Source organism: Seriola dumerili, unplaced genomic scaffold (assembly GCF_002260705.1).
Source record: "Seriola dumerili isolate Sdu_G_001 unplaced genomic scaffold, Sdu_1.0 BDQW01000040.1, whole genome shotgun sequence".
Classification (NCBI taxonomy): domain Eukaryota; kingdom Metazoa; phylum Chordata; class Actinopteri; order Carangiformes; family Carangidae; genus Seriola; species Seriola dumerili.
In genome coordinates, this window is record NW_019174295.1 from 2,064,625 (window position 1) to 2,089,338 (window position 24,714).

Genomic DNA, 24,714 nt, shown 5'->3' on the forward strand with positions numbered 1-24,714 from the left:
TGAGTAAAAGTCCTGCACTCAGTAAATGTACAGAAGTATCAGCAACAACACATACATCAAGTATTATCATAAAAAGACTTATTATATAGAACGCTACCGTTCAGTGTGGTACCAAAGCTTATTATATTTTGCATTAACATGTAAGGGTCATGTTAATGCTGTTGCTCTGAGTTTCTGTACTTTCCACCACTGGCTTTTGGATTGTTTTCCCTTTCCTCCAGACAGTTTTCATTTCCATTAATTTAAGCACTCAACGATAATCGGCCTGCAGACACTCGACACTTGTGTGAGATAGAATATTTTGTCAAATTTAAGTTACACTCACGAGGCGACTGCATGCAGCGATTGCGTTGAAAACATCGGGTCATTGGAATTTATCCTTGTAACTGCCACTGTTGGAGGACAATGTGAAGTCTGTGTTTTCTCTAATGAATACGGTTTCTCTTCAGCCCTGTGATTGACGACACACAAGCTTCAGCTTCCCTGCAGGTTGATTTTTTCGGAGCGCGCTTAATGTCTGTTTGCATGAAAAATAGGATATCATTCCCATCCTGTTTGAAAAGTTATCTCAGCTTCATTTGGTCAATCAACACAGTGCATAATGTCCTGTTGTTGTCTCAGTTTAGATGTTTTCACATCCTTATGTCCCTCATGTACAGCCAAGTGACTTCCTCTGCAGGCAGTTCCTTTAATGCATTTCTCCGCCTAATAAAATGGCTCAAAATGAAACACTATAGGGGCCTCTTATATGACACAACAACGTAGCAACACAGTGCTACACTTATAAATGAGCCACGTCCTCTTGCTGAGCAGCAGTAATGAGCTGTCACACTGACAGACATGCAGGGTAAGAACACAGAGGGACGACTAGCAGGCAGACTAAACAGAGAGAACAGACAGGCCAGATGTATGGACAGAGAGGGATTTAGACAGACAGACAGCCAGACAGACAGCCAGACAGACAGACAGACAGAAACAGACAGGTTGTCTGCACCAGCCTCTGACTCGCCAGTAATGTCCCCCTGGAGGTGGAACACATGTGGAGAATCCTGGGATGATGCAACCTTCTAAAAGCGGGAGTATTAGTGGATCAGCCTGCAGCCAAGGGGCCAATTATGATGTGGAATAAATACAGTTCTCATGCTTAGGATTGACACAACGTGGGGTTATAACTATGCATGGCATTAAGTCATGAAGGGCCTAGAGGATGAACCCCAGACGCTGCGCAGGTCTCAGCACCCCCACCCCCCACCCCGCTGAGAAGCACGAGTTCAAAGAGACAACAACATGATCGCCTGGGGAATATCCAAAGTTTGATTTTGGAGCTCAGGGTCGTAATGTGTCTGGAGCTACAGCTAAAACTAAAATAAGGCATGCAAGCATGTTGCCAACTAAAGCGGATCCTGTGCAGTCGCTTAAGATTTAACTTAAGAGTGAACCAGACCACAACTAAACCAAACATCAGTGGAAAATGAGGTGAAACTAACTGGAATCCACATAAATGGATGGTTGAGGTTGTTAAGGAGAGAAGAAGAAGCTGGGAGTAAAAGAACAGCAATGAGTAAGAAATGAAATAAGGAGTCCAGTGCGTCTCTGCTCAGTCTCAAATGTGAGTGTGCTGTCTCTACTGCAGCTCTTCATCTCACTTCCTAAGAAAAAGACAAGGGGTGGGGGGGTGGGGGGTCAGGGATGGGTGGAGTAGGACTGCAAGTGTTAACTGCTTATAAATATAGGCCAGTGTTCTAAAAGCTGAACAGTGAATCAGGCAGCAGGACACTGTTAGTATTAGAGGAGAAACCTGACTCTGCCATTGCATAGCTGCAGCTGCCATCCCAGTGCCTGGCCCCACTGCAGTAAAACATCCTGACAGACAGCACCTAGCTCCATAGGTAGGGTCCTATGAGTATGTGTGTGTGTGTGTGTGTGAGACACTTAGGGACAGACAGTGTGGATTGTGCATGTTTTGACTCAAGACTAAATAATAGAATAATCCAAGTCACAGTAACTACGGTGCAACTGACCGTGAGGGTGCATACATGTGGCGTCTTGCAAGTGCACAGCTGCAGACAACGCGTGTGTGGTTTGTTTTTAATATGATGCGGGTCCTACAGAAATAGAGGGAGCACCTGTCTCAGCTACAGCATAGAAGAGATGAACACAGTTAAAGTGGTGGGGCGTGATGGGGTGGTGGGAGACAGAGTCAGGGGGGGGGGGTGGGGGGGGCTGCTACAGGCAGATTGTGGCTGGTCTGTTTTGGTGGGAGGAATGTTGTGCATGTGTTCCACACATACTGGAAATGCAGTGAGAGTAGAGTTCCAGGCTTCGTCAGGTGTTAAATGATCGCTTGAGTAATAGGTGCAACTACACTCAAAATAAGATGTTACCATGATTTGAGATGGAAGACAGGTGTGTGTGTGTGTGTGTGTGTGTGTGTGTGTGTGTGTGTGTGTGTGTGTGTGCGTGTGTGCGTGTTTACCTGATGTGTCGTCGAGGCTGAAGGCGATTCTAACTTCAGATTTATCAGGAGACACTCGTCTGGTTGAGGTGATCATTTATCCCTTCACGAGGCCACAGGCACAAAACAGAGCTGTTAGCACAATCAAAGGGGTCTCATGAAAGACGAGAGATGATGTAATAATGGCACGATTAGTGGGTCAAGTGAAAACGGGCAGCAGTTTTAATAATCTATTAATATTTCAAGAGATTTATCATGCAAATCAACAGTTTCCAGCATCTGAAATGTGATGATTTCCTGCCTTTCTCTCATTGTACATGCCTGTAAATGGACGTCTGGCTTTTAAACTTGGACAGAACGAGCAGTTTGAAGAGGTTCAGAGAAATTGTGGAGGGCATTTTTTCACTATTTTATGAATTTTTAAAACCAATCAATTAATTGGTTGATCAAAATTAATCGGTAGTTACAGTTTCAGCCCTAAATTTGATTTCTATTTGGTGTCCAATCTGGCATGGAAGATTTTTTTAATTCCAATTTCAGTCAGTAAGAGAAACTAAATCGTAAACTCAGCAGGTGATCCACCAGAATGAAAGTCTGCAGACCCCTTTGATAACGCATGTGATTAAACCACAGCTAGGAAAGTATGAAGCCACACACACACACACACACACACACACACACACACACAGCCAGTGGTCAGTTTCATCATGCATTTAGAGTTGCAGAGGGATTAAATAATTAGGGAGCTCTGACAGGCTGGCTCTGAGGTCTGCATGCCCCCTTCCAGTGAAGGTACATGCTTTTTATATCAGAGCATTTGCCTCCTTTAACCCTGGTAAACCCTCTGTATCACACAGCAAACCTCGATGACCTTCCACACCATCACATAATACTATAAGCCTATATCTTTTTTATGAATGTCTGTCTCAGTTGTTGAAAATGGTTTAAAGATCCATTTTGGATGCTGTACACACAGATCAAAACGTGCTGTAATAAAATACAGCACAGTATTAGTGAGTGAAATAGTATATTAGTACACATATAGAAGGCATATAGTCCACAATATGATGGAGAGCAGTATGGACTATCTCCAGTTTGCACTGGGAAGCTGTAAAGGACCGATCTGGGCCAGCAGGCCATTGTTACCTGAAGCAGCTACGAACACGACCCAGGAAATTCAGTTTGATGAAGTTTAAAATCAGGTGGCAGTATAGGCAACGTCCTCGGTCCCGATTGTTGTTTGCTCCCCGTCGGACCACAGCTGAGGTCTCTTCAGGGAAAAAAAAAAAAGCGCAGCTCGTCTCTCTGCGCAAATCCCAAAGCCAAAGATGGCACAAGTATCTCTCCTCAGGAGCTGACCTCCACTTCCCTTCTTCAGACTCCAACTATATTGTTCTGTATTCTGAAGTTTTCACTGTGAAGGCGTCCGCGACACTCAAGAGGAACTCCAGCAGCTCAACTTCGCGGGGGACATGGACACGTTATCCGGCCGGACCCTCGCAGCCACGCGGCGCAGAGCAACACAACAGGGCGCAGGCAGGGGAGGAATGCCGTCCGCTGTCCCCCCTGTGGCGGCTCGGGTCCAATTAAATGTCTCAGATGACATGACTTTAGCCCGCAAAAATGCCCATAGCTCCGGCACTGCTTTGAGTGACACGGTCATGCCGCTGGGATGGTCTTTGGCTGTGCAATAGCTGTGCAATGAGGCAGTTGCTCAGAATGAACATCTCATGTTAGAATAGCTCTTGGGGAAGAAAATAGAGAGAACCCCCCCCCCCCCCCCCCCTCCTTGTGTGTTTATCTTGTTAGAGGGAGGTTTTTTTTGGGGGGGGGGGCTCTGCGGGGTAAACACACCTAAACGCAGGTGATACGACTTTCTTATACTTTAGGGGAGTTTCTTGCATTACAGCACATAGATACACTGTCATTCATGGTGGTGTTTTTAAAAAGAGTACTCCAAAGAATTTGGGAGTCAGTTTGGTCACCACAGGAATCAGAGGAGACCGGGGATGGTTGTTAACAGGGACTGTTGAATCACGTGATCAATTTCATGCGTGACCACTTCCTTCCTGACCTTGCATGTGAAATTGTATTGTTGTGTGAAGAGGTCTTTACAGCCAGAAGACTGGTTTTCATTGTTTTGTTTTGTTTTGTTTTGTTTGTTTGTTTGTTTGTTTTTTGGGGGCGGGGGGGTTGGACCAAGTCTATATTTTGATTCACAGATAAAAGTGTTAGAAGTTAGAATTATTTAACTTCAGGCATTTCATCTTTGCTCATTTCAAACCACCATGCTGTCACAGCGAGGTAAACAATGGCTGACAGGTGGGGATGGTTGTAAGACGTTTTTCAAACCACTTTTACAGCTAAACACACTTTCTGTATCCTTCTCCTTTTTTTCAGCACACTGAGACGTTGAGTTGGTTAAAAGTATCAATAACGACCAATTGTTGTGGATTACGACCATTCTTAAAGTGGTGACTTCTTGTTGATCGTGGTCAACCACAGGACGATGGTGAAGTGTTAGCACATGTGCAGTAAACTTGTTTAGATGCATAATTTGTGTTGAGATGGTGTGGTGTGATGGTGTCACTCTTAGTGATATAACTTCCCCCCTAGTAGTGGGGCAGGTTGTAACCACGGTAACAACTTATTATCTGTGATATTACTCGGAGAAGTTGAAAAAAAAAATGCTGTTTGTTGTCGACAAATAAAGGTACTTGGTGCCATGTGAGTTATAGGTGCTGAGATGAAAAGTGTTACAACAATCCCCGGTCTCCACTACAGCTTCAGTTTTTTTTTTTAACAAAACAAAACATGTTTATCCAAATAAACCTCACACATTCATCTGTCAAGTCCCACAGACTTTATGGAAGTGCAATACTAAATTACTACAGTATCCTTTGAACAGAATAAAACATTTACACAGCTGTTTTTCCTTTAAAAGATGCAGATTAAAGCTTTTGGTTCATTTATCCTCTTATCCATCAGGATGACTTGCATTTCATAGCTGTCCAGTGAAAAACATGTATCCAAAGTCTGTGAGTTTTGTTTTGTTTTGGTATAAACTACAGGATTAAGTGTTCCTTTGTGGCTTGAAATGAAATTCTCTTAGTTCTTAAGATAAATAAACCATTTTAAAGTCCAGTGGATTATCGGAAACATGCATCTTCACAAAGCTGAAAACAGGAGAGCGACAGTTTGGCTTGCTCTTACGTGTCCAAACAAGTTAACAAAAAAAAAAAAAAAAGTTTACATAATTTCAACTTGAAAATTGGTTGAAGAGGCATCAGAAGCTGCCTTCCATCTGATGTGTTTATAGGCCGACATTATGCTCATGACCAGAATTCATAACAGGCCTACACAGCATCATAATAATGATAAACTGACCTTAAGCCTTTGAGGATGGATTTGAAAGAAAAAGAAGCATCATAAATTCAGCCCTGCGGTTACTGCTCAGGCCTGTTTTAATGTTCTGATTTACTGATCTGTTGCTTTGTATCCATAAGGCCACTTCACCTGCACACCAGCAGATGACAGCATTCCCTCTGAATTATTTACTGCCAGGCTTTCAGGTGGTGGGAGAGAGAAAGGCAGAGAGAGAGAGAGACAGACAGAGAGAGAGAGAGAGAGAGGAACATAGAGATAAATGAGGCTCTGCTCCTCCAAGAGTCCTCCTCCTCCTCGTTTGTCCTCATTGACAGGCTGTTGACACAGACCTGGCTTATCAGCCCCAGAGACTGTTCATCTCATTGTGATGGATGGGGCACACTCAAACGTCTGCCACTCTTTTACGCCGGAGTCATAGTTTAGGTTTGATTCTCCTGCAGTTTGTGTTTTACAGTTGAGCGCCTCGTGTAGAGACACATGAGCCAGACTCGACAGGTTGGAAGGATTTACATGTGAGACACACAAAGGTAGACTTTCTACAAATTCTACAAGAAATGCACGAGTGCTTTCTGTTTAAAAAAAAATCTTTATGCTGCAGCTGGTTTTCTACAACAAAGGTGGTCAAATTTTTCCATTCTAAATTTAGCTTTTTCAGGGCTTTGACCTTTTCCGAATGATTTCCACACACTGCCCATTTTGTTTAAGATGTCAACAACAGGCTGCTTGAGCTGTCTCTCTTCTCCGCTTTCTCTCAATCTCCTTTTCCTCATCTGTGCTAGAGGTACAGATGTATGGATCATAGTCTCTGACCCTCTTACCCACGGCACAAACAGACAGATGCCACTATCCCTTTCCAATTCTGCTTCACCACCATCCAAAGTTGTTAGACTCTGCGCTTCAAGATCATCAAGACAAATAGTTTCTGTGGGCGAAACGAACAAGGTTATGAACACAGGTGAAGACAGGAAATATTGTTCTACAGCAGAGCGAAGTGTTCAGGTGAGGTCATCTTAGGTTAGGAAGAAGCAGGAGGAGAGTCCTGCTCAGCCATGCAGGATGCCAAGGTCAGAGTTGTAATCCATGGCCTCATTCATGACGGATTAGGTAATGATAAAAAAAAAATAAATAAATAAATAAAAAAATACTGCCTTGGTTTTGATTAAGAATTATGGGGTTAGGAGATTAGAGACAACCAAACGCTATTACATTGGATGGAGCCCAATCCCAGAATTAATCTGAATACCAAAAAAGAGAAAACTCATTACATGAAGAGATTAAGAAAAGCTCGGTCCAATTCTCTTAGGATGCACACAAACCAGCGCACACAATCCACCGAGAGGAGTGTCACAACAAAACCTCCGACTTGAGCAATTTATAACGCATTTATATCCATTTATTGCTCTTTCCTGTTTGAAATGTCACTGCATTAGCTGGTAAACGCTGGCAATCAGAGGTCAGTTTTGAGACTTGAGATTCTGACATGATTGATAATGATATGTATTACGATTTAATGCTTACGGTGCTCCATTAACAGCTAGTGTCGTCCTTCTCCTTCCCTCTATATAGTTCGTTTCTGACTAATATATGATTCATGGTGATATTGTCAGTATAATTTTTGTGCATTTGTGTGTGTTGAATGATTCTATTATTTATTTTGATTCTGATTTTACTGATGGGATTGTTTTGAAAATGAGACTTTTCCATAAGAACACATACAACACGTCCAGTCCACTGACAGTGTAGAGTATAGGGCAGGTGTGCAGTAAGACTAGGGGGGTAAAAGAAGGACAAAGTCTCTGAAAGTAGGTGCTGATGAGGGCGAGAGATTAAACGGGTTGGGCAAGAGGTGGCAGAGATACAAAGAGCATGAGCGAACTTTTCTTCTTCCTCTGTGATTCATTCATTTCACCCTGAGGACATAAAAAAATAAAAAATGCGCCTGAGGAAGCTTCTGATGCATGAAAACACAGGACACAGTTGAAACCACCAGGCGAAAATATTAACGTCATTACAACCGTTTGCTCGTTTTGCTCGCGTGCCGATGTCAGCCTGATGTGTTCGTGTGCGTTCAGGCATCGGTGTTGATTATTATCCTGCTGCAAGATCCTGATGAGGGGAGCTCAATTCAAATTCACGTAGGGGCGTGTGTGAGTGAGTCAGTCAGTGATGATTGCCACCGGGGCTTTCTGTATTCCTGCTGCTGACGCGTAATTGTGCTGAGGATGATGAGAACATTGTCATTCCTCATGCTGACTTCCCTGCACAATGGAGGTCAAGGCCAGCGTGCTGTCAACACGCTGCTGTCAGGTGAAAGATCTTCCTGGTTTCAACGTGTTTGTTTGAGTGGGGATTACAGAAAAGGCTGAATATGTAAATTAGTTTTAAATGAAGTTTTCATAAGCATTCATTCCTTAAACTCTACTTTTTATGAGGAACTTTTGTAGGAATGTGCTGGACTTCCAAAATAAAGGTATCATGTTAATATGATGGTTGTATCTATGGATCATAATTCATCATAAAGTGCTTTAAAGCTGCTGGTAGGCAGGTTACTGTACATAACACGTATGCCAAGATTGTAAAGTACTTCAAGAGAAGCAGGACTCGTTGTAGCAGAAGCTTTCGACTCTTTTCCCATGCTCACATCCACTGGGATCCACTGTCACTACTGGGAGCTACGACCCCCCCCCCCCCCCCCCCCTTTAGGCTTTCAAATTCAACAACAGCAAACAGGAAAAAAAAAATGACTTGTAGAAAAACAAGACTGTTCCCAGGGGAACAAGGAAATTGTGTTTTGTCTTTGACCTCCTGAGAATTTCACACATAAAAAAAACCCTGCTTCTCATCTTGTCCTTTCCTTCTCCGTGTATCCTATCCTTTCTCTGGCCTACAGACAGCAATATTTCATGATCACAAGTGTTCGTGAGGCTATGTGCATCTGTGTGTGTGTGTGTGTGTGTGTGTGTGTGTGTGTGTGTGTGTGTGATTTGATGTCTGTAATGTTGGCACTTGAAGGGTATGAAACAGCAGGTGTGTTCCTGACTTTCCTTGGAGGTCCTTATCTTTTTTTTCACTGGCAAGGGCTGGCTCTGCAATCCGCTCTGAAGCTACCTGCCAGTAGGGACACAAAGAAACACACAACACACACACACACACCCACACACACACACACTGCTGCCAAACACATAGAGCAACAACAACAACAAATCGACAACAGTTTAAAAAAATGCAAAAATCTTTTTACTCTGAAAATCAGTGAAGTTGTCGAACATTTACACAGTGGGGGTGTCTATAAAGTGTGCAGATTCAACTCTGCAAACTGCTCACAACAGTGAACTACAGCCATGAGGGAACAGCAATGGTTTTCACTATGAGAGAGCTTTCATTCATCAGCTGTTTTAACATTAGTAACGTTGATACAAGGCCAAGACTTTGTAAACTACATCTACAGTATAATGCTTAATGTATTATCCGTACACATACAGTATAAAGACAGGAGTGATGAGGGAACAACTTCATATCATTCAGAGGAACAGAGAACAGAGAGATCAAACAGCAGTCTCTGTGCACTCAAGTGCTGGAGTCCCGCCTCCCTCCCTCCCTCTTTGCAGTGCGTTTGGGTTGACAGAAGATGCAAGCTGACCTTGCTCCGCTGTGGGGTCGCGACCTCCTCCGGATGCCTTTGTAACACTGCAGGGAGATACCCAGCTCCTCCATCATGGAGCTAAAAGACACGCACTGTCAAAGAGAACAACAATGGAAAGCCCGGGTTCAGACACCAATAAAGATGATTTCCAATAAAATCATTATGACCTTTTAAGAGCTTCAGCCATGAGTTTAAAGACCGTGTCTGAATGTGCATGAAAATGACTGCCGATCCATAAAATTATAAGATATAATCAAAGGCAATTTTGATTCAGCCTTGCAAGTTAGCAGTGGCTTCTGGGAGGTTGCCTGCAGCTGAATGTGAGCAGCCAGACAATGACTCAAGTCAATCTAAAGTCTGACCTGGCAAACGAGTTGTAAAAGACATGTAAAGTGTGTTGTCTCATCACAAAATCCAATTACATAGACAAAAGATGAAGGACAGCGTCTGCTGTGCAACATCCTAATGCAGGGAGCTATGAATTCATAATATGCTAATTGTCTGAAATTACCAAAGAGGGGGCCATCTGAAATGAGAAGCCCCGGGCTTATTTGATTTTGCGCAATAATACATTGCTTTGAACTCATTAATCTTCAATCGTGTTTATTTGCCTTTTATTTTGCTCTCCTCCTTGTTCCGTGTGCTAACTAAATTTATTTTGCAAATTATCTTCCGCAGCACAAAGTCATCCCATTTTTTATCTGTCGGTCCTCCATCCAGGGACCACAGAAGGTCTTCCTCTTTCATCCTCAGGCTTCGCCTAAGGCTTCTCAAAGGAATATGGCTTCCTGCAGGGTTTCCCACGGACACCAGCAACACGCGCCATCAGTTAAGAACCTTTCCTCATAAACTACCCCGTAGCAAACTCACCCCTCAGAAACTAAGAGAGAGGAGCAAAAAACACAGATTAAATAGCTTTATTCTTTTGGACTTTGTCGAACACTGTGAAAACCTAAACCATACTGATCTAACCAGAGCTAAATCAAGTATGAAATTAATTTACTTGTAATATCCCACAATTAAAGGTTGTTGTGTTTGAGATTCACATCTGGGCACAGAAACAACACAGACCTTAAACATCGCATTAAAAGTGTTGATTCGGGTCTTATTGAATAAGATATCTTAAATGATTGCCTTACATGCACTGATTTTATATCCTTTAACGACAGTAATTCAATATTTTCTTTTCACTACATTCTGGAGAGAGATAGATCTTATGACTGGATGACAAGGTCAGTCCAGAGGTGCAGTGAGGACTGTATCCCTCTGTGATCCCATCCATCATTACTTCAGTTAATAAAACGTCCTGCCGTCACCAGTAGTTATATACGAAACTACAACTTTACTCTCGGCTTTTGGATCCGTGTCAGGGGACGTATTAAAGCCAAAATGTTGTTCCATCACTGTTATCCAAATTTCAGCCAACCAAACCAGTCTACCAAAGAGCTTAATGAGGAGGAAAATATTCAAATAACTTTTCCTATCTTTTGATTTCCCAAAAGGCACTCAAAGTCTGCCTCTAAAGTACACACAGATGCCTACTGAGGCTCCGATGAATGAGGCACAACATTTGGGCCGGTGTTAGAAGGCTACTTAACCAGTGCGAGAGAAAAGAACAGCTTTACACCAGGGGAGCGCTGCAGAGCCCTACACTGTTTTTATGAACTTTAATGCCACATTTAGCAAATAATGACTTTTAATCATTTTGAGCTCAAAATGAAACAAACGGCTGACATGTTTTTATCTCTCCAAATGTCCTGGGTTTTTCCCAGAACATGAGTCAATATTTTTTTTATGCTTTCCTCAGTACAAGTGTTTTTTATATACAACAGGAGAGTTGTCTCAGGATGGTACCAGAAAGATCACTGACATCACAAGAAACAGACATTTGCAAGGAAGCAATGTGCACAAGGGGTCGGCCACTGAAGGTAATATGGTGTTAGTAATTGGGATTGGTTTGAGATAGGTGCAGCTATACTGTGGTATTTCCAACAGGGGCAGAGAGAAGGTTACAACACCTGGTTACAAACCTATCGTCTAGCGAGTGTTACGAGTTGTAAATGTGCTGCCACGGCTACTCTGTGTCATCCCCCAGCAGCCTGCCGCTCTCCAGATCAGTTGATAAGGAGGTGCCAGAGGAGGAGGTGGATCCACGCCGCTGAAACTGACGGGACTGCACCCCGTAAAAGAAACAAAAGGCCTGATGAAAGCATGCAGAGAAGAAAAAAAAGGAGGATGGAGAAGAAAACAAAAGAGATCAAAACAGATTTGTAAAAAGAAAAAAAATGAAAAGAAAAGAAAACATCATAAAATCATAAAGGATGAAAAACCAAGACAAAGCAAAGAAACTAATCGTGTGAATCGCTGGTCTGTCATGTGAAGCTGCCAAACATTTCTTTGCTATATTTAACCCCTTTTTTTCTTACTGTGCGTGATCGTGAGACATGTGAGTTTATTATCAATCCATCACGTGACTTTCTTGTTGCAAAGACGACACCAGCAAGTGCAAATATGATTCTGAGTAAATACATTTTGATCGAGCAAACAACTTGCAAAAAACTAAAAATCTCATTACAAACCCGTGTTTCCACACACAGCGGAGAGTAAAGTCTAATCCACTCATTAGTCATCATCACTCTCTCAGCTGCAGAGCAGCAGTTGCTCGCCCTCCTCCACTCACCTCCTCTATGTCTGCGTTCCTGCGGGCCTTGTAGATGAACTCTCCGATGGCCACAAACACAGAGAGAACCAGGCCGGCGGCCAGGACGATGAAGATGCCGCCGATGTTTTCCACGCCCAGAGCGTTGGCCTCCTTGTTGTCCTCCTCCGGGCAGCCGTTGCCTCTCCACCACTTCTCCTTCATCATGTGCAGCTTCCCTTCCTCCTGCAGCTGAAGGATGGCAATGGTCACTTTATCCCTGTATGGAGAACCTGGGGAGGGAGAAGACCAATAGAAAGTCAATATGCACCAATATGCTGTAACTTGTTTGTCAGTCTCTATTAATAATACCTTTAAATGCCCCATTAATAAAATATGGCTTGGAAGTCCTGCTTTCTATGTTGTTTACGGTGTTTTAGTGAACAATAGGCATTTTGAAATTTAAGCCTTTGCTACAAAAACTGAATTAAGTGGGTGCAACAGGAAACACGAATCTACATCTACATGTATCTTGAGGACAGAAAACTAATTTTTTTCACTTCCTGTATTTGGCGTCTACTCTATGTCTAAGGATTGTGAGTTTGGAGATGGTAAAGTATTTATCAAAAATCTTGTGATTTCTGATTATGAGCCCTATGAATGCTTGACATGACTTAATACAATACACAAGCGGGTATTTGGTTGTATCAGGAGTACGAACTGATGTTCCAACTCGGAGGTTGCCTGAGGTGACTGACTGGGAGACAAAGACTCTGGATGAGAAGAAAAGAGCCTCCAGAAATGAGTGCGGGGAGGAGACGAAGCAGATACAGAAACATGTGACAACTGCTCAGGGGAAGGAGGCGCGGAGTGGGATGAGAACCATCTCCGGCAATAAGCAGACCAGAGATCTCCAGTGAGACTCCAGGGCCTAAAACATCCAGGATCACCTGTTGATCGGGTGAGAATAGAGCTGAATAGAGTAGAACCAGCGTATAGCACTCAGCTGTGTTTAGTTCTTCAGCATGTCCTTTAACCCAAAGCTGAACCTGAAGCATCCTGCAAAATGCATCAAACAACCAAAAAACTCATGAAGTAATTGGAGTGACTGGTCCCTTGTAAAGCCGTCACTGGACCCCCTGCGGTTTGCCTACCAGCTATATATCAGAGTGTGTGTGTGTGGGGGGGGGGGCATCATTTCCCTGGTCAGTGGTTCACCTGACCTACTTTGTTTGAGGCTCATGGACATGCAGGCACAGATTAAAGTGACACTAGAGGGGTCAGATGGAGTATGTGACAGGTGCATCACAGGCGTTGACCTGTCTCCCTTCGTGTTCACCCTTTACGTCTCTGCCTTTAGATATGGCTTCCTAGCTTCCTCCTCTTGTAGCCTGTACCAGCAGGGAGAAGAGGCTAAATACAGAGAAATGATGTCGGCTGAACCCGCTGCAGCTCAACATCAAAGCGGACCGGATTAGCAACACCGCTGCCTTGTACAAGAGGGGTCAGAGCCAGCTTAACTCTCTGAGGAGGCTCCGGTCGTTTGCCGTCTCCAGCACTGTGGTGGCCATCATTCTTTCCAACGCTGTGGAATATTTTCTCCAGTGAGAGCAGCTAGAACAATAGAATAGAAAGGGCTCATCACGAAGGCTGGTTTCCAGAAATATCTATTTCCTTGCGGACAAATATTTTTGAAGACTCCACATCTTACCTAAGAATAGAGTTGATAAAAGAGGTACTAATTGCTATAGGCTATGTCCTAGATATTGACAGCCAGTGGACATCTCATGGTGATTACAGAAATGAACTGGATGGGGGAGGCTCCACCTTCATTATTTCCATTGTTGTGCCCACACATTTAAACGCATGCCCTGTAAACATCTGGGTATGGATGTGTGCAACTTATGCAGGTGTGGGGCATGTACTTGTTTTTAAAGAAAAAAAAATCAACTGGCTCTACAGTGAGTTAGAAAGTCAAGGAGGAGAACTGAATAAATTAAAAACAAAAAAAACATCTAGAGAGGAAAAACAAAAAACACCGACACAATATGTTAAGCACTGCTTAAGAAAACCGACTGCAAACACGGCCCGGCAGGTTGATTTGCATCCAGTTTAAGTTCTCAATCCACCACACTGGCCTGAAATCTCACATGAACATTTGCACTGAACATCTGGCAGAGCTGTTAGATGGAGGTGCATTTGCATGTCGAGAATACAGGACAGCAGCTTCTGCAACTTGGACTCCAGGAAAATGAAAAATGCAAATTCCGAAATAAATTGAAGTTTGTATCTACAGTACAAAACCCGGCATTTACACAGATTCTATTAAAATTCTATTCTAGTAACACGGTTGTCAAACGGCCTTCAGTGCATTTTAATATTCCCAGAGGGGCCTGGGTGAATGTGATTTGTACGGTACACTGTATATTTGTCTGTGGCTCTTTTTTTTTTTTTTTTAAACTAACCAAGAGGCTGAATGTGTGCAGTCTACCAGAGAACAAGCAGCGAGATTTATACAATCATAAAACAGTCTCACACTTAGTCCGTGTTGGAGTTGTGTGTGTGTGTTGTGTTGATTTCTAACTTTTCTCTCAGAGTACAACCTCAGTATATATGGAGCGTTTTGTAGTGATTGCTCCATGACAGTAACACGACAGCACGACAGTAACCGTTTCCATTCTCCACTAAGTGACAAAGATGGCGGCGTCTCATTCTTCCTACCGATTGGTGTTCCCACCCCGTAGCCCTTGGAGTCTATGAGACCTCCGATCTGCGTGAGGTTGCAGTTCCTCTGGCTGATGTACTCGATGCTGGTGGACTCCATCAGCATGGCGTAGTCTGTCGTCAGGACCCGGGTGATGCCGTCCTTGTTGTTCTTCACCAGCGCCGTGTTCTTCCTGCTGCTCATAAACGCCCACATCTTCTCATAGGTGGAGATCTTTGATTTCTGCCAAAGGAGCCAAGCAGCCAAAAGTTGGTGTTAGACATTTGTTCACTGTGCAAAAACATAGGGCTACATGTACTGAACTATATTTCAAATACTATCATAAACATGTTTAAGTTTTAAAGAAGGATGTGTGGGACTTTATCTATGAGTGCGTCTTGGTGTATATATATATATATATGTGTGTGTGTGTGTGTGTGTATGCGCGTTCCTCCTTGCTCAGTCAGAGAAAATGGGACAGCTGTGTTCTAAATCTCCTCCAGCTGATTCAATTTGTTCAAGCCATCAACACAGCCTGCTTCTTCCTATCCAGGCAGCCGTAATCGCTGGCTGCAATCTGGGAGGATAAAGCCCTGCATGGATCACCCCTGCTGAGCCACCAGGATGCAAGGAGAGTGGGGGGAGGTGAGGGTGGTGGTGGTGGGGGTGTGGGGGGGGGGGGGGGGGGGGGAGTGACAGCCCTGCTTGAGGACATCAGTACACTGATACATCATATAATTCAGACTAACAGGTTCACATATGTCAACACAGACACCTCCAAAAACACAGGAACACTCTTGATGCATCTTGATGCATCAACGGCGTCTTTCAGGAAAGTAAATGCAAGTCTTTTTTTTCCTCTGCCTCTGTCTCTCTTTTTCATGGGAGGTTTGGCAAAGACACAGGATGTGAGAGCAGCTGAGGGAACCAACATGACCCTGATTTTATGGAAATGAAGGAACTGTCACTGAGTCATACTTACATGTCGAGGTATGACAGAGCTGACAGACTCTAAACAGACTGAATTCACTCAGATGAACACGTGGGAGTGAGCTACACATTCACCGGAGACGAGGACACACTATTGAGATTGTTGTGTTCAGTGGTTGATATTAACATTGGTTCATTTGGTTCTAGGAAACCTTTATATCCTTCGTTTAAATACAAAAACACAGCACATGTTGATCAGGAGTAATCACAGGTCTATCTTTTGTTTGTAAGATGGTGCACTTGAGATGATATAATTAGAGGTGGGATGGGACAGGTAAAAAGTGTTATGGCTCAGGCTGTGAGTTCGTTTTTTTCTCTCTCCCTTGTGTCTCCTCCGCCCCAGTTTGACTGTGTGTGTGTATGTGTGTGTCTGTGTGTGTGTGCGTGTGCGTGTGCGTGTTGTGGACGTGTCTACCTCTCCTGGCTCCTGGCATTCCTACACACCTGACCACTCATCTCCAACTGCTCCAAAGTGCTGCGCCTCGCCCTTCAATCCTCGCCAGATTGATCAATGTGATCCCTCGAGCCGGACCAGTAATCCAGCCCTCACTAACCTCCTCATCTGCCAGAGTACAACCTCAGACCTTCAGTCTTCAGCCGGACGCCGTCTTACCTGCTCCCCCACCCTTCACCACCTTTCAACCCCCTTCAACTATTTTCCGAATAAATATCTTGCCAGCCCCTCAGCTGAGTCTCGTGTCTGCACCTGCTTTCTGCATGTTTACAACATTTTATTGCAGAACAACAATAATAAAGTATTTTATGTGTTTAAATTTGGAAAATTATACTATATATCATCTGTTGCAATACAGGAACTTCTGCATAGCATTTTCAACTATTGCTTTTTATGTTGTGGCTTTGATAAAGTCTAAAGCAACTTTAACTTATTTTGGGAGTAACATGCAGCAGCTTACACCAACTTTACCTTGAAGAAGGTCATGGTAGATCCATCCCTCACTGCCCCGTATTCGATCCTGGTCTGCTTCGCCAGGTCGTCCGCCGAGTCGATGGGTGCGTCCATTCGTTCCACCGTGAGGAAGGCAGCCAAGTTGGCCGTGTAGGAGGAGATGATGATTAAGGTGAAGAACCACCAGATACCCCCAACTATACGAGTGGACAGAGCCTTGGGCATCAGCTCGGAGCCTGGAAGCAAAGTGATGAGGGACAAAAGGTTAAAAAAAAAAAAAAAAAGGAGCTGAAAAGATAAAGTTTGGAAGAAGAGAGCGATTGAGGATTAGAGGGTAGAAAATTGTGCGACTCTTCAAACAGTGTGTTTATTTTCTTCCTCTGCACGACCCGTTTGGTCCAAAGCACAAAGTTGCAAAAGAAATATATCATAGTCAAAAAACGAACATAACAAAACAAAAAAAAGTGCAAATTAGAAGAAGCAAAGACGACAGAACAACAGAAATCTGAATTCAAAACAAATGAGGGAACATAAAAAAAAAAAAAAAGTAATGAAACAGCAGAATGAGCAGCTTGATTTATATTTTCTCCTCTGTGCAGAGAAAAGAGGGAATGAGGAATTGCAGAATACATTTGCCACATTTAATGTTCCAGGTTTGGACACATTTGTGACTATTTTTAAACCTTTTTTTTTTTTTGGGTGGAGAGGACAAACATTGAACAGCGCTTTTAGAGTAAAACTGTTTCTGGAGGGTTGGTTTAACAGCAGCGTTCTGCGTTTAAGGGTGCACTTACTGTCAGGCACAGCATCCCACAGAAAGCTGAAGGCCGCTGTAAAGAGCGAAGTTACATAGAATACACACACACATGGCACACACATGAAGAATATGACATACAATATTAAACTTGATTGAGCTTGTGCGTGATGAGATGGAGAGTAAGATGGGAATGCTCATACAGTGCAGCAGGACGCTGAACCTGGTTTATCAGTTATTTATCAAAACTGATGCATTTCTGACAACATTTCATCAACGTCGCCATTTTGTTGTGGACTGGTGTCATTAGTCGGTTTACTGGCCGCCCACTCCTAAGACTTCTAACAGGGTGTGGTTGCAGAGAGTTTACAGTGTCAGTACACTCTGTACTGGTGTACAGGGAGTTCAATAGACAGCCGTACAGGGAGAAGCCAGTGGCCTTCGCTGTTGCCTTGCAACACTTTTTTGAAGTTGTGTTTCCAACCATCTGATTTAATTTAAGTCCAGTGGCTCGTTTTTAGGTCTGTACTGGTCTCCAGGGAAAGAAAATGTTTCTAGCCAGGATATAGAAAAGTATTTTGTTGCATAATTTGGAGGACTTTAGCAACCCTTTTCACATGCAAGAAATCATTTGTTACAATCAAAATATTGATTATAATGGCTTTGACTGTGAGCTTAATACCTTGCCGCATGAGAGCTCCAACGCCGAACCAGAAACTGTTGAGTAAAGTGAAATTGTTCTGTATGAGAGTCGAGGACGGGTTGCATGGATGTGGGTTGTACCACTCATATGGAGTAAACCTGGAAGACAATAAAAAAACAGAGAGAAAAAGAGATGAAAGAAAAATTGTAATATATAAGGAATTTACTGTAACTAATCTTAAGCCCTGGAGGCAGACCGGTTCGCCTCAGCACAGCCTTTCAATCTACAGTTCACCTTCATTTGCATTTTGATTTTCACAACAAATCTGTTTCACTTATTGGTTGCTAGGTGCAACCCACTTGCAGGGTTTTTACACACTACCTGAGAAGGAGGTGAAGAGCGGGCGCGCAATTACTCCCAACTACTTAACAACCACAGTGAAAGCCAGTCTGGCATTTGATGGGCAGCCAAAAGCATATTTTGGCTTATATTAGGATAACTGTGCCAAATTTGCAGAAGTACAGTCAGGCCAGTTATTCCAGACTTTTTCTGATTCTTGTCGTGTGAATATGAATGTGATACATCAGGCATGCATTGTTCTACAAAGCTCAATGCTGGCACCAGCTCACAGTTTTCATGTTCTTTGAATTATTAACAAAAAAAGCTTGAAGCAAAGCTGGCACTGGTGAAGGACAGTTCAGTAAGCAGTCACCATCTATATATAAATGTAAGGGTTGTTTACCCTTAACAACCCTTATATTTTTCCACCCCATCCCATCAGACATCATCTCATTATCACAAGCATCAATCCTCTTACCTGGCAATCACAAAGAGCACACAGCTCACTCCTGTGCAGGCTAGCAGCACATACATCCAGATGTCCGGAGACAGGGGATTAAGAAAGGAGAACACGCCCGGGTTGGTGCCGTTGGGTTTGCGGTACAGGATGCTGATACCTAAGGTCATGAAGGGCTTGGAGAAGTCGATGACCTTCTCTCGAACATAAGTGATGGTCAAGGGAGCCACGGCGAGGTCTGCAACCTGGAGAAGCCAGAAGACGAGGTAGGATGCTACAGGTAGAACAGTTTGTCCCATATCTGACAATCTAACTGCCAAATATCTATGCATCAATAAACCAACAACATATAATAAACCTGGTTAAACTGTGTTCCTCTCTACTGAAGAAACAAACACGAGCGATACAGAACAATACAAAAAGCTACTAGACATTAATGGAGGGAAATTGGAGATTTTTCAGTCAGTGTTTTTATATGTAAGAGTAAAATTCATTCATTATTAAAAGCCCCATTTACACAGCCGGAGGGTGCAACAGGTCCAAAGACCTGTCCTAAGACCATTGATTGTACTGTATCTCCCATTGACATATCAAAGACAGATGATCCTACTGGTCTATAAACACATCAGACAAGCTTTGTGAACTCAACTGTCGACTACTTCTATATATTATTTGTCAGTTTACTGTAATAGCAGTAATTTTGTCCAAATCAGGATCCTTTCGGGAGCAGAGCTGAGTCATGAGGAGATGGTATCCTAAATCTAATCTGGTCAGGAGCAAGTCAGCCATGCAGACAAGTAAGTGGAGATTAACTGAATATATTTACTCAAGTACTATACTGAAGTAAAGTTTGGAGGTACTTGTACTTTACTTGAGTATTTTTGTATTCTACTTCTACTCCATTACATTTCAGAGGGACGTATTGGTCTTTTTACACCATACATAAAACTGTTAACTCACATGGTCGATCAGCTCTCGGACCATCCCGTTCCACTCTCCCTTGTCATTCTGGGCTCCATATTTCCCATCAGCCACCAGTTTGACTTCATACGTAAAACCCAAGATGTTGGAGAGCTCTTTCAACAGGTCCAGGCAGTAGCCCTCGAAGCGATCATTCCCGACCAGCTCCTTGTCTGACTTTTTATGCATCACATATGGATTTTCCTGTAAAACAACAGAAAACGCTGCATTTGACCATTTTCAAGAGATATTTCTTATTTTGATTCAATTGTCTCCATGCTGTCTGAGCACTAGTTAAAATGAGCTAAGTTATAGTAATAGCAAAGTTAAAAATGAGTAAGTTTATATATTGTATATCGTATAACAGTGATTATTGAAAATATACTTTTTTCCATGATTGATTTTTTTCTGTGTGAAAAAAAGGAATCCAAACCACTCAACTCAGCAGCCATTTTTCCTCACCTCAACACCACTCCTTCCCCCCCGTTTCCCTCCCTCTTCTCTGGGTATTTTCCTCTATTGTCCCTCTATCTGCACTCCACACATCCTCACATGTATACTCCCCTCCTTCTCCCTATGCTGTCCTCTGTTTAACCTTCCTCCTTCCTCCTCACCAGTATTGTGGTGACAATAAGAGTCCTGTTAGCCATTGAGTCTGTCACATTGTTATTCTTGTCTCGGCCGGACTTCTCCGTCAGGTTCATCCCCTTGTACGAGTTCCACACGGCAATCTGCAAAGACAAACAGGGCTTCAGATTTATTGAAACACATTTTGCGCTTTGAACGACAGGAAGTTACATTTGACGGCTGCTATTGGAGCCACAATTCAAGATAAAACTGCAGAGTACACAGTAGATGTTTGCTTCTGTTTGAGCTTTGAATGAAGCTGTATTTATATCATCTCTGAAAGTCGTTGCCATTAAAGCGAAGAAGCTGATTGATTATTCTTATTATTCTTCCTACCAAATATACAGAGCCTGATTTAGACTTAACAGGAAACTAGGAACTGCTTCAATACACTGCGTATTAATCATATTTTCTGATTCGTCGAACAGAAAAATGAAAAAGAAGTAAAAGAGGTTAAAAGACCTGACACTCTTGGCTCCTTTTCAACCTTCTGCTCCATCCACTATTCTACAGCGTTTCCTTTTGCTCAGCTTCGCTCTGATGATTCTGGGCAAAGTGCCGGAAACTCTCATTTTATATACAGTGAATATGAAAATGAAGAAGTGGTTTGTTAAAAAAAAAAAAAAAAACGGAGCTGCTGATTGGGTGCACCAGGTAAAAGTTTACAGCAAAGCAATATCACTCCCGCTGTGTGCAGTGATTGATCTGACTCCCAGGTATTGGACATATTGTACAGCCAGAAAAAACAAAGCTGGGTTTCATGGCAAATGTTTTGATGAATTATTGCTTGGGATTGGCGTGGACATCTGTTAGCCTTTATATTCCATTCTGTTTGAAGCTAAAAGAAAATCCAACTGACAGCAGGAAGTCTAAATTTGAATACACTGTACTGAAAATGAAAAAATATATACATATAGCTAGTAAACAAATGTGCATATTTTTACCTGAATATGAATAAGCTGAAACAATGAACAAAATCATTATTAATTAATTAATTTAGTTGCTTTTAAGATAAGATGCCAAAGTTGTCCAGATTCTGTTTCTTGTGTGAAAATGAACTGAATATCTTTAGGTTTTTGGCTGCTAGTTGCACAAAACGAGACATCTGATAGACCAAATGATTAATTGAGAGAATAATCCACAGAGGAATCAATAATGAAAAGCATCGTTAGTTGCAGCCCTGCTTGAATGTGATGGGGAGGAGTGGGGAAATCACACCAGCAGGGACAGCATGAATGAGGAAGGGCAGGATCAGGGGGAATAGAGGACGACATGGTGTCTCCAGCCCTCCGCACTGTCACAGTAACTGTGAATGAGAGTGTCCCCGAGGCGGCATAATCCAGACAGTTATCAGATTAGGACAGGCGTCTGGCAGCTGGATTTTGACCCTTTCAAATCCCCTCACTGGTTAAGAGCTGACCAAAGGTCAAGGGGGCTCATGGCTGTGATGCAATAAAGTTAAGTGCATTAAATGATCAGGATTCTTTGTTAACAGAACTAAAGCGAGCGACTGAAACAAGCTTTTCTCCTTTTGCCATTAAGACTGTGAACATAAAGTAATGAATTTGGGTATTTTTAGTCAGAAACAATGGCCTGTTCATTCCTCCAATGCATAAGAGGATGAGTGCAAGTGAACGCATCAGTACCTCTTATTAAACTAAGATGAGGTACAGTCTTATTTTTCGCCATTTATTTTTCAGAAAAGGGCTATGTGGGATTACCTATTGGAGAAGATAACATGCTTTTCACTCCTCATTACGTTCTATCTTATTCTGTTCCCCGAGTCAGACAGATAGAAAATGTTCTCACTTATAACCTTGCTAAAAGCACTCTGTATCTCCACCGTGGCACTTTTGCAAGGGCCCACTCTGCGCAGGAGTCCATAAATCTGTCTTATCTCTCGACACCGCAGATGAGCAACACAGTGAATGGGGTTGGATTTAATTAATTGTATTGTCCTCAATCTCAAAGATAAATGGACAGAGTAAGAACAATATTTTGGGAAGTGCGGAGGGTATTTTGGTTCCCCAGTGGTTTCACATTATCTAGCTGGTGCTGTAGAACAGTTTTGCAAATATCATCCTCTATGAGGGTTTAGTCAGTTTGAAGTTTAAGTAATACAATAATCTGACCAAGCCAATGAAATCATTGCTGAAATACGACCCAGGATGACTACACAGCATACAGTCATCATCTTTTAAACTCCTAAATCACAGATTTACTGCGGGTAGCCTTGCAAATTTATCGTGCGTATACCAAAGCAGCTCCCAACAACAAAGTGTGCTATAAAAACTGACAGGGATTCTCTCCCATATGCTGGGAGTAAAATGTTATCTATGAATCCTAAAGCTCATCTCCATCCAGAACCGAATCAGACTGGAAAAGCGTTACAACAGAGCGGGAGATACACTTAAGCCCGGCCAAGAAAGCTGAGAGGGGGGAAAAAAAAAAAACTTATTTCCAGAAAGTCAACAACTTTAAGAGAAAATAACTTATTTCCCTGGAGACTTTCACTTTGTTTAGTCCCATCATCCTCTTCAGAGTGTATTTAACACTCCAGTGCCCAAGAACTAACACAAGTGCTACGGACTGATAATTCATTTTTCATGACCATAAAGTCAAACGTTTTTTTTTTTTTTTGCACATGTGCCAACCCTACAGTGGTATTTCCTCCGAGGCGAGGCTTTTGAGGGCTAAAAGTACTGAATGGAATTAAAAAATGAAAGTATAAATCAATGCTTCTGCACCTTGACAGCTGCTGCCTGCCCACATACCTGTCTGTGTGTTTGAGGGGATGAATTAATTCAACATTGGTTCTTTTATTCATTATTGCTCTCAAGGTGATAAGCAGAGTATTTAATTGTCACTTCGGTGTTTACAGTATATTTTGTGAAACTTAATTAAGAGGAGTTAAAGTCAGTAAGAACACTGCTAGTGACTGACAAAGACAGGGATGATTTGATAAAAAAGAACAAGGTTGATTTGATGCATTTGATGCATGTAATCACACTGGAGTGAGCATTTAACTTGTGCTCTGGCCCGTGTGTTAGTGAAACACCGACAAAGGGAATCTGCTCCTCTCGCGGCAAGGCTTGATGCCCGACTTTAAGCTGTCGTCTCCTCTGCTAACTGGATCCCTCTCGGCCGCAATTAAACACCGCTAGCCTGTGAGATTTCCATGAAAGTGTGAAGGCAGGCTAATAGTAAAGCACATTATAAGTAGTGGACTCTGCGAAAGTGAAGGATCTGGAGGATAAATTTCTTTCTTTCTGTCTCACAGCCACCAGCTGTAGGAGCTGAATGACTTTGCATTGAGTGAAACTGCAGGGCTTTTCTACTCTCACTCCTAGTGGAAGTATTATTATGACTACGCAAACAAGAAGGACTTTCATATTTTTTTCTACCACTGCTGATGAAGTTTTGACAAGTGTCAGCGCCATGACTGGACCCAAACACGGGGAAAACTGAAATGTCAAATACAGTACATGGCATTGCTGTACACAGAATCAGTGAAGAGAAACAAGGTTGACAAGGCAAGGAGCGGGGAGGTGCGCGGCATACAGAGCAAGAAAAAAAAAAAAAAAAGAAGGAGAGGAGAGGAGGGGAGGCAAACAACAAACACTCGGGCCAAACAAGGCACTGGCACAAACCTTGATCCACCTTTTCGTGAGGCGACTTCCGCCCTCCACAATACCCTTTTGAAAGTGTGAAGAAGGCGACATGTGAAGCACAGACAGTGTGGAAAGAAATAATCAGTTGTTGGAGCTTTATTGATATTCATGTAAACCAAATAATAAATGTGTGGATGAATTATAGGAAACAAAATGTACATAGTACCTCTCTGTCTTTCATTCACACAGACACATACACACACACACACACACACACACACACACGCCTTAATGGAAAGAATCAGCCAGCGTGGAAGCAGCATGAGAGTGGTGTAATTGGCTGTTCCAGACCTCTGTGCTCACCCTGGTAGTGCCGTCCTCTTTGAGGCTGATGATGTCCAAATCAAAGTCTCTCCTCAGGCCATCTGTCTTATTAAGAACAATGTGCCCTGTCAGTCCATCCCACTGTGCCTACAGAGAGGAGATGCAGAGAGAAGTGAGTTCCTTGTCTGTGCGGAGCCTGACTGACGCTTTGGAGCACGGTGAAGGTGACGGAGGCGGTGAGAAGAAGCCAGACAGGCGGCTGGGAGACTCACAGG

General features: G+C 42.8%; 1 protein-coding gene across 1 annotated transcript in view; it reads right to left on the bottom strand.

The window, feature by feature from the left end:
• The window catches only part of LOC111217242 (glutamate receptor ionotropic, kainate 1-like), a 43,929-nt gene that overhangs the window by 1,977 nt on the left and 17,238 nt on the right, over window positions 1-24,714 (bottom strand). The window contains exons 8-15 of the mRNA XM_022739023.1: window positions 24,479-24,586; window positions 20,492-20,608; window positions 19,878-20,081; window positions 18,939-19,162; window positions 18,161-18,279; window positions 16,743-16,960; window positions 14,845-15,070; window positions 12,166-12,416 (exon numbers count right to left, since the gene is read on the bottom strand). Of these exons, the coding sequence (XP_022594744.1) occupies window positions 12,166-12,416; window positions 14,845-15,070; window positions 16,743-16,960; window positions 18,161-18,279; window positions 18,939-19,162; window positions 19,878-20,081; window positions 20,492-20,608; window positions 24,479-24,586 (1,467 nt within the window). The remainder of the gene's footprint in view (window positions 1-12,165; window positions 12,417-14,844; window positions 15,071-16,742; window positions 16,961-18,160; window positions 18,280-18,938; window positions 19,163-19,877; window positions 20,082-20,491; window positions 20,609-24,478; window positions 24,587-24,714) is intronic.